This window comes from Pristiophorus japonicus, chromosome 22, assembly GCF_044704955.1.
Source record: "Pristiophorus japonicus isolate sPriJap1 chromosome 22, sPriJap1.hap1, whole genome shotgun sequence".
NCBI classification, from domain to species: domain Eukaryota; kingdom Metazoa; phylum Chordata; class Chondrichthyes; family Pristiophoridae; genus Pristiophorus; species Pristiophorus japonicus.
In genome coordinates this window covers 61,666,433-61,685,105 of record NC_091998.1, presented here as the reverse complement: position 1 = coordinate 61,685,105, position 18,673 = coordinate 61,666,433, and the positions used below count along the sequence as shown (strand labels likewise).

General features: G+C 52.9%; 1 protein-coding gene across 1 annotated transcript; it reads right to left on the bottom strand.

The window, feature by feature from the left end:
• Positions 1-3,950: 3,950 nt before the first annotated feature.
• Positions 3,951-18,659, bottom strand: LOC139235087 (RNA/RNP complex-1-interacting phosphatase-like). Its single transcript, XM_070866234.1, has 9 exons — positions 18,493-18,659; positions 16,136-16,211; positions 13,759-13,890; positions 12,208-12,331; positions 10,830-10,890; positions 9,176-9,222; positions 9,007-9,082; positions 8,543-8,626; positions 3,951-5,220 (listed from the first exon to the last, which is right to left on the bottom strand). The coding sequence occupies exons 1-9, from the start codon at positions 18,645-18,647 to the stop codon at positions 4,635-4,637; spliced, it is 1,341 nt and encodes a 446-aa protein (XP_070722335.1). The 5' UTR covers positions 18,648-18,659; the 3' UTR covers positions 3,951-4,634.
• Positions 18,660-18,673: the final 14 nt, after the last annotated feature.

Below are 18,673 nucleotides of genomic sequence, written 5' to 3'. Positions count from 1 at the left end.
CCTCAAAATACGGGGGAGCTAATTTAAAACCGAGTTGAGAAGGAATTTCTTCTCCCAGAGGGTTGTGAATCTGTGGAATTCTCTGCCCAAGGAAGCAGTTGAGGCTAGCTCATTGAATGTATTCAAATCACAGATAGATAGATTTTTAACCAATAAGGGAATTAAGGGCTACGGGGAGCGAGTGGGTAAGTGGAGCTGAGTCCACGGCCAGATCAGCCATGATCTTGTTGAGTGGCGGAGCAGGCTCGAGGGGCTCGATGGCCTTCTCCTGTTCCTAATTCTTCTGTTCTTATATTCTTATATGAAAAGGGAGTAAAGGGTTATGGGAAGCGGGCAGGGAAGTGGAGCTGAGTCCATGATCAGATCAGCCATGATCTTATTGAATGGCGGAGCAGGCTCAAGGGGCCAAAAGGCCTTCTCTTGTTCCTATTATGTTATGTTCCATTGGGACGGGCACCACTGGGCTGGAACGAGTGTCGTGGTGAATTGAATAACTAGGGCAGTAGATAGGGCTTTATACCAAAAATATGGGGTGGCAGGTGGGTTCAGGTGAGGGCAAACATAGAAATCTAAAGAGAAAAGTCAAGGTAATAGAACAGTGTCGCGATTAGGGTAAAAATAAGCAGAGTGTGACAGGAAGGGAGAGAGAGTTTAATGGCAATAGTGCATCAGTGAATGGCACATCAGGAAAAAATGGTAAAAAAATTAAAATTAAAAGCGCTTTATCTGAATGCACAAAACATTCGTAACAAGATGAACAAATTAATGGCACAAATAGAGATAAATGGGTTTGATCTAATAACCATTACAGAAACGTGGTTGCACAGTGACCAACAGTGGGAGCTAAATATTCCAGGGTACTTGACGTTTTGAAAAGGCAGAGAGAGCGATGGGGTTTCTTTTTCACTACTGTCCTTATGCCATCCTTTATTATCAGGGCTACCTCCACCCATCATAAAACCGCGTTGACTCTGCCTAATCATATGATTTTCTGAGTGCCCGGTTATCACTTCTTTGATGATGGATTCCAGCATTTTTCAGACGACTAGTGTCAGACTAACTGGCCTGTAGTTTGCTGTTTTCTCTGTACCTCCTTTCTTGAATAGTATGGCCTATTCCTGCTCCTATTTCTTATGTAACCCAGAATACGCTCTGTTTCTGCCACTGTTTTTTCTCTCTCGCCTCGAGGCATCAGCTCAAAGAGAAGCAGTCACTTTTGTCACTGAGCGAGAAGCTGGCTGGGGAGCAGGTAACCAGACTGCGACAGATACAGCCTGCCGAGCCCCTGCAGCCCGAGAATCCAGCCCCCGGCACAGGGGGCGGCAGCAGAGGAGCAAAGAGCGGACTTGCTCTGTCTGATACACAGAGCCAGAGCAAGGCAGCAGAACCACCGGTTCCAGCGACAGGAGCAATTACTGGTGTATTATCTGCCGGGATCACTCGCACACACGCCCAGCAATGTGCTCGTCCTGCTCACATTCAGGTGGCTTTCACAGCACCAGCACAAAGGCAAGTTTACAAGGCACGATTGAGGGGGGAAAACAGTCCAAAATTGAAAGGCCACATTCCTGGCTGGCAATGGAAGGGAGAAAGGAACAGAATCCCCTCCAGGTGTGCTTGCAGAAGCCTCGGTGTTCACCTCTGCTGAATGGGGTGGGGGGGGGTGGTGCTCATGTTCGCCTCTGAATGGGGGCGGGGGGAAGAGGGGGAGTTCCCCACTGTCGGAGGGATTAGTGCTGCATCATTTCTATTACAGACGGAGGGGGAAGCACGTCTCTGCTGACAGCAGCTTACTTAACTTATATTTATATGGCACCTTTATCATAATAAAACATCCCAAAGCGCTTCACAGGAGTGTTGCCAAAAAAAAGAATTGACACTGAGCCATGTATTTGCTAGGGCACATGACCAAAAGCTTGGTTGAAGAGGTAGATTTTAAGAGGCGTTTTAAAGGAGGAAAGAGAAATGGAGAGGAGGAGAGATTTAAGAGAATTCCAGAGTTTAGGACCTGAAGGCACGGCTGCCAATGTGGAGCCATTAAAATCGGGGATGTTCAAAAGGTGGAGCGCAGAGGTCTAGGGGGATTATAGGGCTGGAGGAGATTAGAGGTAAGGAGGGGGTGGGGAAGCCATGGAGGGATTGGAAAAGGGAGAGAATTTTAAAGTCGAGGTGCTGCTTAACTGGGAGCCAATGTAGGTCAGCGAGCACAGGGGAGATCGGTAAGCGGGACTCGGTTCGAGTTAGGACACGGGGCAGCGAGCACAGGGGAGATCGGTGAGCGGGACTCGGTGCGAGTTAGGACACGGGTGAGCGGGACTCGGTGCGAGTTAGGACACGGACTTTGGATGACAAGTTTCTGGGGGTAGAGTGCGTTGGAAGTGTCCAGTCTTGAGGTGATAAAGGCAGCAGATAAGTTGAGGTAGGGATGGAGACGGGCGATGTTATGAAGGTGCAAATGGACAGTCTCACTGAGAGAGATGAGATGGGAAGCTCAATTCGTGATCAAATTCTTAATCTATGGACGTATTACAGGAGAAAATCCTTAAAGACCTCTATTAATGGGCTACACAGATTGTGGGGGGGGGGGGAGCGCATCAAAGTACAACGGCAGACATTTCAGTTTATACACCGGCTCCGAGCTACAATCTGTGGGCCGCGTCTCCCATTATAGATTGGTTTTCTATTCGCGAATCATTCCCTCCACGTGGTGCCGAGAAGCAGGACCCGAGGCCCGAGAATCCGCCCTCGCTCGGCCCCGACTCGCTCCGACAAAGGGTGGAGCCGGGCGGCCATTTTCACAGTACAAATAAACGCGTACTTTTCTATTATGCTGTCCATGTGACCCACAGGGCTCCAACGGAGTGCCTCGTAGTGGGCCCCTTCCTTCCTATCCCTCTGGCAAACTGTCTGCAAGATTCAGCGAGCCCCTTCCCGGGGGCAGCACCGACCGAAAATCACTTCCTCATGCTCACAATTCCTGGGATCAGAAAACTGCAGTCGGTGAACAGGAAAACGGATTTATTTCTGAATAAAAGTTCTTGCACAATGCAAAGATAAAACAATCCTAAAGATGCAAATTAATTAATTTTTTTGGATTACATTCAGACTACAATTTATGTTTAAAAGCAAAAAAGGGATTCTTGCGAGTTTGGTATTGTTTCAACGTGGATGCTGTGGATTTAGGGAGAAGCTGGTGAAACAAAGGAGCCATTTTGGTGCAAAGTGTTACTGCGAGAAGCAGTGAGAGATGGGACCGGGGGAATAAAGCAGCCCCCCTCTCTCTCTCTCTCTCTCTCGCAGGGCTGAATCTCACCGAGGTCCCGGATGGCAGGCACTTGCCACCCTCCAGTTCACCACCCAAGGGGCCCATTTCTCCATGAGATGAGACAGCGCGGGTCAGCAGGCTATTCAACTGCGGGGGGCAGCACAGCTGAGCTTGATCTGCCTTTGGCAGAACCTGCTGATCAGGAGAGCGAGCCCGACCGATATCCCTCGCCCTGGCCCACCGTCACAGTCGCTCCACCACGCGGTGATGAGGCAGAGAGCAGGGACTGAAGCTAGGGTGTCACTGGGCACACTGACCAGCAGAATGAGAATTAAATAATTTTTAAAAAGGAACAATTTAAAAAAAAAAAAAATTGTTTCAAATATAAAAGATTTCCTTTGGTACAATGCTTTCTGACTGGTCTCAATGGAACTTGAACACCATGTTTGCAGCTCGTGAATAGTTTAAAAGTCAACCCAAAGGCCAAAATAACAAAAATTGCTTTTCATTGTGAAGTCACCTCCAGAGACCACCAGTTGTCGAGCCCAGAAAATGATACATTGTTCAGGCCAAGATCAGATCAGCCATGACCTTATTGAATGGCAGAGCAGGCTCGAGGGACCAAATGGCTGACGTTTGCTCCTAGTTCTCAGCCGTTCCCCCCCCCCCCCACCCCCCCCCACCCCCCCCCCCACCTTACTGCAGCTTGTATTTGCTAATGGTTGGTTACAGGCACCAGGAAAGCATGAGCCAGTGCTCCCAAGTGTTACTGCACCAGGGGACACTCGACACACAGAAGCTGCTGCTCCCAGTTTTAAGAGTAAAAGCAAATTAAGACCCCTGTCGGACAGCACAGGCAATTCGGTTAACTAGACGACGAAATGGGATAAATCTCTGCTTTGACAATTACACGGAGCCGGTGTTCAGGGTTGGCACTGGGATTTCAGCGGTGCACCGCTGGCTGGCTGACATGTTGAACACCCAGAGTACAATCCTGCACTGCGTCCTTCCAAACTTGGGCTGTGGCAGGAGAGAAGTTTGAGGTGGGCAACACTGGAGTGAGGTCCTAGTGGGTACAGGGCTGCCAGTGGGCGGTGGTCTCGGGGAATGAATTAAGAGCATCAGACGGGGAGTGTACGACAACTTTAAACTGGGCGAAGCGAGATTTTCCTACAATGCTTGGTACAATACATCAAACAAGCCCAGTGGCAACACTGATCGAGAACTTGCTGCCCGAGCGAGCTCCCTGCAGCTGTCCACTTTCATGTTGAACATTATTTGATGTTAAAACTCTTTATAAAACAGCAATACTTCACAGTGTGTTCTCACACCAGCAAATTAAATTACTAAAATATTTCCCATTCACACTTCAATCGTCCCATCGCTGATGTGTATTCGATCTGCCCTGGCCTCGAGAGTTTTGTTTCTGTCCTCTGCTGTTCCATCCACCGGGTGGTTGCTGATAACTCCGCTGAGGGGCCTCGGGCTGACAACTCCGCCAAGAGGATTCGGGCTGACAACTCCGTTGAGGGGCCTTGGACTGACAACTCCGCCAGGAGGACTCGGGCTGACAACTCCGTTGTGTGGACTCGGGCTGATAGCTCTGCCAAGAGGACTTCGGCTGATAGCTCCGCCAGGAGGACTCAGGTTGATAGCTCTGGCATGGGGACTCAGGCCGATAGCTCCGCCAGGATGACTCGGGCTGATAGCTCTGCTGTAGGGACTTGGGCCGATAGCTCTGCTGTGGGGACTCCTGTCTTCTTCCGCAATCGTAGTTGGAATGTGCCTCAGTCTGCCCGTGGTACGGCACGGTTTGATGCATAGCACCATTCCCAAACTTTTGTCCCCTGGGATGCTGCGCAGACAGATTGGGATAAGCAGATTGCCTGGGTGGGCAGACCGATTGGCTGTACTCACGAAAGCCATTACTAGTAGGATATTTCCGTTGGTGCGATCTGTAAGGGAAAAGTCACAGCATCATTTCACAAATTTACAAACTGGGACCACCATGGGAATCTCTCCCTGTACTTCGTAGTTGCGACAGAGTGCTGCTCAACACATGCCGTCACACATTAGAGGCAACATCTCCAACGCAAATAAGCTTCCAATATAAAGAGCCAAGTGCACACCGATACCCCGTGAAATACCAGCTTGATCGAGCTGTGTGCTAATCCCAGTTTCCCGCTGACTTCCCATATCCCTTTATTCCCCCTTTCCCTATCAAACCAATTCTTAAAGGTTGACATGGCCTCTGCTTCCATCCCTCACAACCACTGTTCCCTCTAATTCCGTTTACGCTGCGTGGCCCCTTTAATGCACTGCCTGGCCACTCAATACTGCGCATGTGCTGTCTTTGCATTGAAAAGCCGACAGAGCTGGTTTCCTGGAGCGCTGCACAGCTTACAGGGAAAACCGCTCATAACCTTCTGTGTAAAATAGCTTCTCCCGCTCATTGTCCAAAACCTCTTGTGTTTGAGCAGACCTCTCGAACACTGGGTACTCTATCCACTGTCCCCCATCCCTTCTTCACCTTGAACATCTCTGTAAAGTTGTCTGTCAATCTCATCTTCTCTGGTCTAATGAAATCAGCCCCATATTTTCAACATTTCCTTCATATTTGTATTTCCTCACATCAGGCACCTCGGTGAAGCTGTACTGTATCCGCTCTATTGCCCCAACAACCTTCCTTTCGCGTTGAGCAATGGAAATAAAATTGTTCACAATATTCCAACCGTGGTCTGAGTGATGGTTTACAGAGATTCACCATTAAACCTTGACTTCTATATTCTGACAAGTTTTTATGGCCTCATCCAGTTGCGGTGTTGATTTTAATGTCTTCTGAACCTGAACCCCTAAATCTCTCTCACTTTGCATCTGACACTTTCGATTCACCCCCTTAAACTCCAACTATCCCCCAGGACAGCCCTGTCCCCACATTCACTTCACCCAGTGCCACCCAGCTCACAGCGCTCCCTCCATACAGCGCTCGCCTGGAAGGCACAATCAGGTTCTCAGTCCCAATGGACAGTTTGAGAATTTCACACCCACCTGACAACACATCACCTACAGGCACATCAGTTTAAAACCAGAGACCCCACACAGGTCAGACAGTCACACTGCACAGGTCAGACTTCACACACACACAGCACAGGTCACAGACTGTCACTCACACACACACACACACGCTGCACAGGTCACAGACTGTCACACACACTGCGCAGGTCACAGACCGTCACACACACACACACTGCTGACACACACACTGCACAGGTCACAGACTGACACACTGTCACACACACACTGCACAGGTCACATACAGTCTCACATATACAAACACTGCACAGGTCGCAGACTGTCACAGACTGACACACACTGCACAGGTCACAGACTGTCACACACACACTGCACAGGTCACAGACTGTCACACACACACACACACTGCACAGGTCACAGACTGTCACACACACACTGCACAGGTCACAGACTGTCTCACACACACACTGCACAGGTCACAGACTGTCACACACACTGCACAGGTCACAGGCTGTCACACACACTGCACAGGTCACAGGCTGTCACACACACTGCACAGGTCACAGGCTGTCACACACACTGCACAGGTCACAGGCTGTCACACACACTGCACAGGTCACAGGCTGTCACACACACTGCACAGGTCACAGGCTGTCACACACACTGCACAGGTCACAGGCTGTCACACACACTGCACAGGTCACAGGCTGTCACACACACTGCACAGGTCACAGGCTGTCACACACACTGCACAGGTCACAGGCTGTCACACACACTGCACAGGTCACAGGCTGTCACACACACTGCACAGGTCACAGGCTGTCACACACACTGCACAGGTCACAGGCTGTCACACACACTGCACAGGTCACAGGCTGTCACACACACTGCACAGGTCACAGGCTGTCACACACACTGCACAGGTCACAGGCTGTCACACACACTGCACAGGTCACAGGCTGTCACACACACTGCACAGGTCACAGGCTGTCACACACACTGCACAGGTCACAGGCTGTCACACACACTGCACAGGTCACAGGCTGTCACACACACTGCACAGGTCACAGGCTGTCACACACACTGCACAGGTCACAGGCTGTCACACACACTGCACAGGTCACAGGCTGTCACACACACTGCACAGGTCACAGGCTGTCACACACACTGCACAGGTCACAGGCTGTCACACACACTGCACAGGTCACAGGCTGTCACACACACTGCACAGGTCACAGGCTGTCACACACACTGCACAGGTCACAGGCTGTCACACACACTGCACAGGTCACAGGCTGTCACACACACTGCACAGGTCACAGGCTGTCTCACACACACTGCACAGGTCACAGACTGTCACACACACACTGCACAGGTCACAGACTGTCACACACACACTGCACAGGTCACAGACTGTCACACACACACACACACTGCACAGGTCACAGACTGTCACACACACACACTGCACAGGTCACAGACTGTCACACACACACACTGCACAGGTCACAGACTGTCATACACACACTGCACAGGTCACAGACTGTCACACACACACACAGTCACAGGTCACAGACTGTCACACACACACTGCACAGGTCACAGACTGACACACACACACACACACACACGTCACAGACTGTCACACACACACACACTGCACAGGTCACAGACTGTCACACACACACACTGCACAGGTCACAGACTGACACACACACACTGCACAGGTCACAGACTGACACACACACACTGCACAGGTCACAGACTGTCACACACACACTGCACAGGTCACAGACTGACACACACACACTGCACAGGTCACAGACTGACACACACACACTGCACAGGTCACAGACTGACACACACACTGCACAGGTCACAGACTGTCACACACACACTGCACAGGTCACAGACTGTCACACACACACACTGCACTGTTCACAGACTGTCACACACACACACACTGCACTGTTCACAGACTGTCACACACACACACTGCACTGTTCACAGACTGTCACACACACACACTGCACAGGTCACAGACTGACACACACACACTGCACAGGTCACAGACTGTCACACACACACACACTGTCACAGGTCACAGACTGTCTCTCACACACACACTGCACAGGTCACAGACTGTCACACACACACTGCACAGGTCACAGACTGTCACACACACACTGCACAGGTCACAGACTGACACACACACACTGTCACATGTCACAGACTGTCACACACCTGTCTCGCTGTGTGAACACGGGTTGCTGATGGCACGGTCTCTTCGGCTTCGAGCACAGAGCCGGTACATCAATTCCTTTATTGCTACGGAATAGAAATAGTTAAACACATAAGAAAAATGAGACACGACAACTTCTCATTGAGAAACACAGCCGGTGTTGCGAGACCAAAGGAAGATGATAAATGGTGAGGATTTTAAATCCGCAAACTTCTCCGTGGAGTACTTTCACATTCCGCGATCAATTTAATGCTCTTCGTTCTGAATGGCAACTATTGCCTTCATCAGCAGAACCGAGCAAAAGGGAGCGAGACAAGAGCAAAGCCTGAATATCAGACTGCAGTTCTGTGGGGCTTACACTGCCTGGATTCGGCTGATCGACCAGGAGGGTCACACACAGCACGGTACTCTGGCTTCAGGTTATTAAGCTTTCTGCTCTCTAAGGTCCCAATTCAGTTGATCCTACCTTCTGCGTGGTCCATTCAGCAGATCCTGGATGTAATTCTGCCTTTCTATCGGGTATCCACGGGATTTATTGAACACTTGAGGGAAAAAAAAAACAGGGAATAAGAGATTTTTAAATGCCAATCGGTGTAACAGCCACACAATCCAACTGGTGAAAACTAAGAGCTTACAATCGATTGCAGCGCGGGGCTCCATTCCATCCACATCGATCAGGTACCTTAAACAAACCAGACAGAACAATCAGCAGAGAAATCAGTCAACAGGTCAGCCATGGCTCAGTGGTCATGCTCTCGCCTGCGTCAGAAGTTCGTGGGTTCAAGTCCCATTCCGGAGACTTGAGCACAAAATCCAGGCTGACACTCCAGTGCAGTACTGAGGGAGGGGCGCTGCACTGTCGGAGGGGCGGCACTGAGGGAGCGCTGCACTGTCTGAGGGGCAGCACTGAGGGAGCGCCGCACTGCCGGAGGGGTTGTCTTTCAGATGAGACATTAAACCACGGTCCCCATCTGATCTCTCAGGTCCCACAACACAATTTTGAAGAGCAGGTAAGTTCTCCCTGGTGTCCAATATTTAGCTCGCGACCCAACATCACTAAAACAGATTATCTGGTCATTATTCATTGTAGTTTCTGGGAGCTTGCTGTGCTCAAATTGGCTGCCATATTTCCTATATTACAACAGTGACTACACTTCAAAAAGTGCTCAGTTGGCTGTCAAACGCTTTGAGACATACGGTGGTCATGAAAGGCGCTGTATAAATTGAAATCTTTCTTTGTCAGCAACCAAGACCCAGTATGCAAGGCTCCCTGTCACCCAATTACTAGCACTAGCGTTGTGACTGGGTTATGAAGAATACACTGATATATCTGGGTGGGCTGACACTCCAGTGCTGAGGGAGTGCTGCACTGTTGGAGGTGCCATCTTTCGACACGCACACACAGACCGAGGATCCCAGAGGTTGGCCAATACTAAGGAGGGGGGGAGCCTGGGGGAGAGGAGGGAAGAAATGGATGAGTTTGGAAAGAAAGGACAGACTTGAATTTATATAGCGCCTTTCACGACCACCAGACGTCTCAAAGCGCTTTACAGCCAATGAAGTACTTTTGAAGTGCAGTCGCTGTTGTAATGTAGGAAACGTGGCAGCCAACTTGCGCACAGCAAGCTCCCACAAAAAGCAATGCGATAATGACCAGATAATCTGTTTTTGTTATGTTGCTTGAGGGATAAATATTGGCCAGGACACCGGGGATAACTCTCCTGCTCTTCTTCATAATTATGCCATTGGATCTTTTACGTCCATCTGAGAGAGCAGACGGGGCTTCGGTTTAACATTTCATCCAAAAGACGGCACCTCTGACAGTGCAGCGCTCCCACACCACTGAACTGCAGTGTCAGCCTAGATTTTTTGTGCTCAAGTTCCTGGAGTGGGATTTGAACCCACAACCTTCTGACTCAGAGGCGAGAGTGCTGCCCACTGAGCGATGGCTGATATGACTATAGACCGTGGTAGTAACCAGTTCAATGATTGAAGGGAGGGGGGAGGCAACGACTCCCACTGTTACACCCAACGAACAGCTTACTCGACCCTGAAAAATGTAGCCACTTCCTCCTGGCAAATCCCACTCAAACCAAAGGGGAGGAAGACGGAAATTAAAACAGGAAATGCAGCATTCCACAGATGCTGTCTGGCCCGCTGCGTGTTTGGTTTGAATTTCAGATCGCCTGCATCCGCAGCATTTTGCTTTTGCACGTGGGAGTAAGACAGAGCTGTTCAACCACCTCACTCATTTGTTAAAACACCCGACGAAAACCCTCGACAACTTACCTGCAAATTAGATAGCCGGTCCGGTTTACTCCGTGAGTGCAGTGAACGCCAACCAGCTTATCTGAAAGTAGATGCATGTGGGGAACGGTTAAAATACACGGCGTAGCCAGGTTAGACCCCGTCACAACACCCTGCACCTCACGGAGATACCTGCAGGGTACCTGCTCAGCCCTGGACTCTGACACGCTGACTGTTACACAGCACAGAAACAGGCCATCCGGCCCAAACAGTCCACACCAGCGTGTATGCTCCACTCGAGCCTCCCCCCCCCCCACTTATTTCATCTAACCCCTTCAGTATAACAACAACTTGTAGTTATATAGCGCCTTTAATGCTGTAAAACATCCCAAGGCGCCTCACAGCAGTATTACAAGACAAAACAAATTAACTTTAACACCGAGCCACATAAGAAGAAATTACGGCAGATGATCAAAAGCTTGGTTAAAGAGGTAGGTTTCAAGGAGCGGCTTAAAGGAGGATAGAGAGGTCGAGAGGCGGAGAGGTTTAGGGAGGGAGTTCCAGAGCTTAGGGCCCAGGCAGCTGAAGGCACGGCCACCGATGGTGGAGCGATTATAACGAGGGGTGTTCAAAAGGGCAGAATTTGAGGAGTGCAGACATCTTGTGGGGTTGTGAGGCTGAAAGAGATTACACAGATAGGGAGGGGCGAGGCCATGGAGTGATTTGTAAACCGTCGGAGGGGCAGCACTGTCAGAGGGGATGTTAAGCCAAAGCCCCTGGTTAAGCTTTCAGGTGAATGTAAAAGATCCCGTGGCACTATTTGAAGAAGAGTAGGAAGGTTCTCCCTGGTGTCTTGGGTCAATAGCTATCCCTCAAGCAACATCACTAAAAAAACAGATCATCATCTCATTCACTTATTACTATTTGTGGGAGCTTGCTGTGCGCAAATTGGCTGTCGAATTTCAAAAAGTACTTCATTGGCTGTAAAACACGTGGGGACGTCCCGAGACTGTGAAAGGCACTCTTGAATTGCAAGATCTTTGTTTCACCTCCTTTCTGAAGTGTCCAGCTTCTCTCCCAGGACATCCACCGACTGTGGACAGGAAGACAGTGGGGACTGGCAGCATGGAGAAGCAAAGCCTGTGCTTCATCACATCATTGAATTTAACCAGGGCACCCTTGAGTCAGGCATCTCCCCCAGAGAGCTGTGGAGGCTGGGTCATTGAATATATTTAAGGTAGAGCTAGACAGATTGTTGAACAATAGGGGAGTCAAGGGTTATGGGGAGTGGGCAGGGGAGTGGAGTGGAGACCAAGATCAGATCAGCCATGATGGCGGAGCAGGCTAGAGGGGAAAATGGCCGACTCCTGCTCCTATTTCTTATAATAGGCTGAGCCCCTGCCCCAGAGACCGAGCTTACCATTTCCCGTGTTTTCAGCCAGGAACGTTTTTACAGCTTGTTTGAACGTTAAAATGTTGTCGGCGTTCGGTACTTCGTGTCCGGCAGTGAAAATCTTGGCGTAGTGCAAACCCTCGGGCAACTCCTACAACACAGAGAATACACTGAGAACGAAACAGCACAGACACAGAGGGTGTGCCCGCAGAGTGAAGGAACCACAGAGCCAGCAAGCCCCCGATCACGGGGACAGCGCTGACGCCCCCCCCCCCCCTCCTCCCCGCACATTGTCCAATGCTCTGCATTCAGCTCCTCAACCTGCTCCACCGCCAGTGACAGCCCCGTCCATCCGCGCCTGTACCTCACCCCAGTGTTAGCCAGACCGCAGAACTCCCTCCACACAGCCCAAATTCGAAAGTGTACCGCCGAGTGCTTTTATGCATCTCAAACTTTGCACAGCGATCGTTACACTTCAGACATCTTGGTCAAACAGTGGCTCAGTGGGTAGCACTCTGAGTCAAAGGGTGGTGGTTTCGAGTCCCACTGCAGGGATTTGAGCACAAAAAAAAAACCTAGGCCGACACTCCCAGTGTAGTACTGAGGGGACACTGTACACGTCTTTCGGATGAGACGTTAAACCGAGGCCCTGTCTGCTCTCTCAGGTGGACGTAAAAGATCCCATGGCACTATTTCGAAGAAGAGCAGGGAAGTTCTCCCCGGTGTCCTAGCCTCAATCAACTTCACTTTAAAAAAAAACCCCAGATGATCTTGTCGTTATCACATTGCTGTTTGTGGGAGCTTGTTGGGCGCAAATTGGCTGCCGCGTTCCCTACATTACAACAGTGACTACACTCACGTTTAGAATGGAAGCGAGTCTTCCTCGATTTCGAGGGACTGCCTATGACAGCGACACTTCACAAAGTACTTTATTGGCTGCAAAGTGGTTTGAGGCATCTGGTGGTCGTGAAAGGCGCTATATAAATGCAAGTCTTTCTTTTCTCCCCCACAGTGCTGACTCCCTCCCCCCCACCTGCTCCTCGCCAGGAGCTCGAATTTTGCTGGTGAAAACAAAGATCACATTTCTGATGGAAGCAATAACCAATGATCTCTTGGAGTGAGACAACCCACAACTTCTCAGAAACAAAACGTTACATTTCCCGTCTCTCTCAGGCCACCATTTATTAATTCGGGAGACAAGATTTAAATAATTAATTTTGGGGACAGAAGAATCTTTTTAAGAGAAAATAAAATGGGAAAAAAAATCAATGATCGTGACCAACTTTGTTCCAAAATCAAAACACACCCAATTTAAGAATCAAAAACGAGATTAAAAACAAGAACCGTTATCCTTACACGAGCGGGACTAAACCGAGGTCAAAGACTAACCTAATGAGCTGTGAGACTGAGATATTGGTCAGCAGCAACGCTCCTCAGTAGCAACACTCTCTGGCGAACCATCGGTACCAGCGTAAACAGGGGACCGAAATCCTGCTCACACAACTGGGACAGTCTCGTCCAACCTCCCCCACAGCCCTGCTCAGCAAAGGGTTAAAGCCGAGGCCCTCCTGTTCTTACCATAGAGTCATAATAACGCTCTGTAAAGGTCAGGTCGATGATTTTCCCCAACTCCTCTCTCTGATCCTCGATTTGCCGCACAAGGTCAGTTGGCGAGAAGACTTCAGTGGCCGGCAGGCTGCTTTCGAACAGCTGAAAGAAGCAACGGTATGTCAAGCCCAGCACGGAACCAGCACAGACCCAGAGACAGTATGGCAAACTGGGCCAGGCCAGAACTGAACCAGCACAGACCCAGAGACAGTATGACAAACTGGGCCAGGCCAGAACTGAACCAGCACAGACCCAGGGACAGTACGACAAACTGGGCCAGGCCAGAACTGAACCAGCACAGACCCAGAGACAGTATGACAAACTGGGCCAGGCCAGAACTGAACCAGCACAGACCCAGACCGACAAACTGGGCCAGGCCAGAACTGAACCAGCACAGACCCAGAGACAGTATGACAAACTGGGCCAGGCCAGAACTGAACCAGCACAGACCCAGACCGACAAACTGGGCCAGGCCAGAACTGAACCAGCACAGACCCAGGGACAGTATGACAAACTGGGCCAGGCCAGAACTGAACCAGCACAGACCCAGAGACAGTATGACAAACTGGGCCAGGCCAGAACTGAACCAGCACAGACCCAGAGACAGTATGACAAACTGGGCCAGGCCAGAACTGAACCAGCACAGACCCAGGGACAGTACAACAAACTGGGCCAGGCCAGAACTGAACCAGCACAGACCCAGAGACAGTATGACAAACTGGGCCAGGCCAGAACTGAACCAGCACAGACCCAGACCGACAAACTGGGCCAGGCCAGAACTGAACCAGCACAGACCCAGAGACAGTATGACAAACTGGGCCAGGCCAGAACTGAACCAGCACAGACCCAGACCGACAAACTGGGCCAGGCCAGAACTGAACCAGCACAGACCCAGGGACAGTATGACAAACTGGGCCAGGCCAGAACTGAACCAGCACAGACCCAGAGACAGTATGACAAACTGGGCCAGGCCAGAACTGAACCAGCACAGACCCAGAGACAGTATGACAAACTGGGCCAGGCCAGAACTGAACCAGCACAGACCCAGGGACAGTACGACAAACTGGGCCAGGCCAGAACTGAACCAGCACAGACCCAGAGACAGTATGACAAACTGGGCCAGGCCAGAACTGAACCAGCACAGACCCAGACCGACAAACTGGGCCAGGCCAGAACTGAACCAGCACAGACCCAGGGACAGTATGACAAACTGGGCCAGGCCAGAACTGAACCAGCACAGACCCAGAGACAGTATAACAAACTGGGCCAGGCCAGAACTGAACCAGCACAGACCCAGACCGACAAACTGGGCCAGGCCAGAACTGAACCAGCACAGACCCAGGGACAGTATGACAAACTGGGCCAGGCCAGAACTGAACCAGCACAGACCCAGACCGACAAACTGGGCCAGGCCAGAACTGAACCAGCACAGACCCAGAGACAGTATGACAAACTGGGCCAGGCCAGAACTGAACCAGCACAGACCCAGACCGACAAACTGGGCCAGGCCAGAACTGAACCAGCACAGACCCAGGGACAGTACGACAAACTGGGCCAGGCCAGAACTGAACCAGCACAGACCCAGAGACAGTATGACAAACTGGGCCAGGCCAGAGCTGAACCAGCACAGACCCAGACCGACAAACTGGGTCAGGCCAGAACTGAACCAGCACAGACCCAGGGACAGTATGACAAACTGGAGTACCCACATTTAGAGGACCAAGTTCGAAGCAACGCAACTGATTCAGCCGTGAGAGGAGACATGGAGATTTAACACGACTGCACTCGGTGTGAAGCAGGGAGTTCGGGTATGTCACTTGAACTGGCATCAGGAGTGAGACAAAGGGGGCAGATTAAAAAGTGAAAAGCAGATTGAGAACTTGCTCAACAATCTGCTCTTTATAAATGTACTTCACACAAGGAGGTCCAATCTACCTGGAGCCTCCCAGTGTTCCGACTGCAGTTGCCCACAGAACAGTCACTGCTCCGCAAAGGTGATTCAATGTGTTAAGTATTTTTGGATGAGTCAGAGACACGAAATTGAGGTGTGTTCCCACGAGGGAACTGTTGGACAAGCTGGGACACCAGACGCCACTCTCAGGATGGACGAGCTGAGGCAGGTCCAACACATCAGCTTTATAGTGCGGTCCAGAATCAGAACCACCAAACCCGCTGACACCGCCCAGACCCACCATCACACGTCTCACAGGTGGGGGGCCCAGGTGGTGGGGGGCCCAGGTGGTGGTGTTCATGTGCAGGTCCGGCCCGTTTGTGCCCCGCTGACTGGGTTGTCATCGTCCTGCTGGGTAATGTTTGGTTGGGGGGTGGGGGGGGGAAAGCTGCTGACCTTCTTCAGTGGAACTTTAAACGCGATGAATCTGGTCCCCGAGAGCCTCCGTCCAACGGCAGAGTATTCCTGCCACCTGTAGTCAGGGGATAAAAGAAAAGGCATCAGACACAGCCCAAATTAGCCAGGGGGGGAAGAGGAAGAGACATGGGGGGGGGGGGGGAAAGAGGGGGGGGGAAGAGAAGAGGGGGGGGGAAGAAGAGGGGGGGGAAGAAGAGGGGGGGGGAAGAAGAGGGGGGGGGAAGAAGAGGGGGGGAAGAAGAGGGGGGGAAGAAGAGGGGGGGAAGAAGAGGGGGGGAAGAAGAGGGGGGGAAGAAGAGGGGGGGAAGAAGAGGGGGGGGAAGAAGAGGGGGGGGAAGAAGAGGGGGGGAAGAAGAGGGGGGGAAGAAGAGGGGGGGAAGAAGAGGGGGGGAAGAAGAGGGGGGGAAGAAGAGGGGGGGAAGAAGAGGGGGGGAAGAAGAGGGGGGGAAGAAGAGGGGGGGAAGAAGAGGGGGGGAAGAAGAGGGGGGGAAGAAGAGGGGGGGGAAGAAGAGGGGGGGAAGAAGAGGGGGGGGAAGAAGAGGGGGGAAAGAGACGTGGGGGGGGGGAAAGAGACGTGGGGGGGGGGGAAAGAGACGTGGGGGGGGGGAAAGAGACGTGGGGGGGGGGGAAAGAGACGTGGGGGGGGGGAAACAGACGTGGGGGGGGGGAAACAGACGTGGGGGGGGGGGAAACAGACGTGGGGGGGGGAAACAGACGTGGGGGGGGGAAACAGACGTGGGGGGGGGAAACAGACGTGGGGGGGGGAAACAGACGTGGGGGGGGGAAACAGACGTGGGGGGGGGAAACAGACGTGGGGGGGGGAAAGAGACGTGGGGGGGGGAAAGAGACATGGGGGGGAGACATGGGGGGGGGAAAGAGACGTGGGGGGGGGAAAGAGACGTGGGGGGGGGAAAGAGACGTGGGGGGGGGAAAGAGACGTGGGGGGGGGAAAGAGACGTGGGGGGGGGAAAGAGACGTGGGGGGGGGAAAGAGACATGGGGGGGGGAAGAGACATGGGGGGGGGAAAGAGACGTGGGGGGGGGAAAGAGACGTGGGGGGGGGAAAGAGACGTGGGGGGGGGAAAGAGACGTGGGGGGGGGAAAGAGACGTGGGGGGGGGGAAAGAGACGTGGGGGGGGGGAAAGAGACGTGGGGGGGGGAAAGAGACATGGGGGGGGAAAGAGACGTGGGGGGGGGAAAGAGACGTGGGGGGGGGGAAAGAGACGTGGGGGGGGGAAAGAGACGTGGGGGGGGGGAAAGAGACGTGGGGGGGGGGAAAGAGACGTGGGGGGGGGAAAGAGACATGGGGGGGGAAAGAGACATGGGGGGGGGAAAGAGACATGGGGGGGGGAAAGAGACATGGGGGGGGGAAAGAGACATGGGGGGGGAAAGAGACATGGGGGGGAAAGAGACATGGGGGGGGAAAGAGACATGGGGGGGGAAAGAGACATGGGGGGGGAAAGAGACATGGGGGGGGGAAAGAGACATGGGGGGGGGGAAAGAGACATGGGGGGGGGGAAAGAGACATGGGGGGGGAAAGAGACATGGGGGGGGAAAGAGACATGGGGGGGGAAAGAGACATGGGGGGGGGAAAGAGACATGGGGGGGGGGAAAGAGACATGGGGGGGGGGAAAGAGACATGGGGGGGGGAAAGAGACATGGGGGGGGGAAAGAGACATGGGGGGGGGGAAAGAGACATGGGGGGGGGGGGGAAAGAGACATGGGGGGGGGGGAAAGAGACATGGGGGGGGGGGAAAGAGACATGGGGGGGGAAAAGAGACATGGGGGGGGAAAAGAGACATGGGGGGGGGAAAGAGACATGGGGGGGGGAAAGAGACATGGGGGGGGAAAGAGACATGGGGGGGGGAAAGAGACGTGGGGGGGGAAAGAGACATGGGGGGGGGGAAAGAGACATGGGGGGGGGAAAGAGACGTGATGGGGGGGGAAAAGAGACGTGGGGGGGGGAAAGAGACGTGGGGGGGGGAAAGAGACGTGGGGGGGGGAAAGAGACGTGGGGGGGGGAAAGAGACGTGGGGGGGGGGAAAGAGACGTGGGGGGGGGAAAGAGACGTGGGGGGGGGAAAGAGACGTGGGGGGGGGAAAGAGACGTGGGGGGGGGAGAGAGACATGGGGGGGGGGGAGAGAGACATGGGGGGGGGGGAAGAGACATGGGGGGGGGGGAAGAGACATGGGGGGGGAGGGGGGAAGAGAGACATGGGGGGGGGGGAAGAGAGACATGGGGGGGGGGGGGAAGAGAGACATGGGGGGGGGGGTTGAAGCGCGGCCCCGGGGCTCGGCCTCTCTCCCGCCGCCCACCGAATGGGGCCGAGGGCTTTACCTGTCCGGGATTTTGCTCTTGTTCTTGCTCATGGCTGCGCTCAGGACCCCGCCGCCCGCTCTCCCCTCACTCGGGTCCCAGAACCGCCTCCCGCTCCCGGCCGCCTGCAGTAGGCCCAGGCCCAGGCCCAGGCCCCCGCGCCGCGCTAGGGCCATCGCGCAAGCGCAGCAGCCGCACCGGG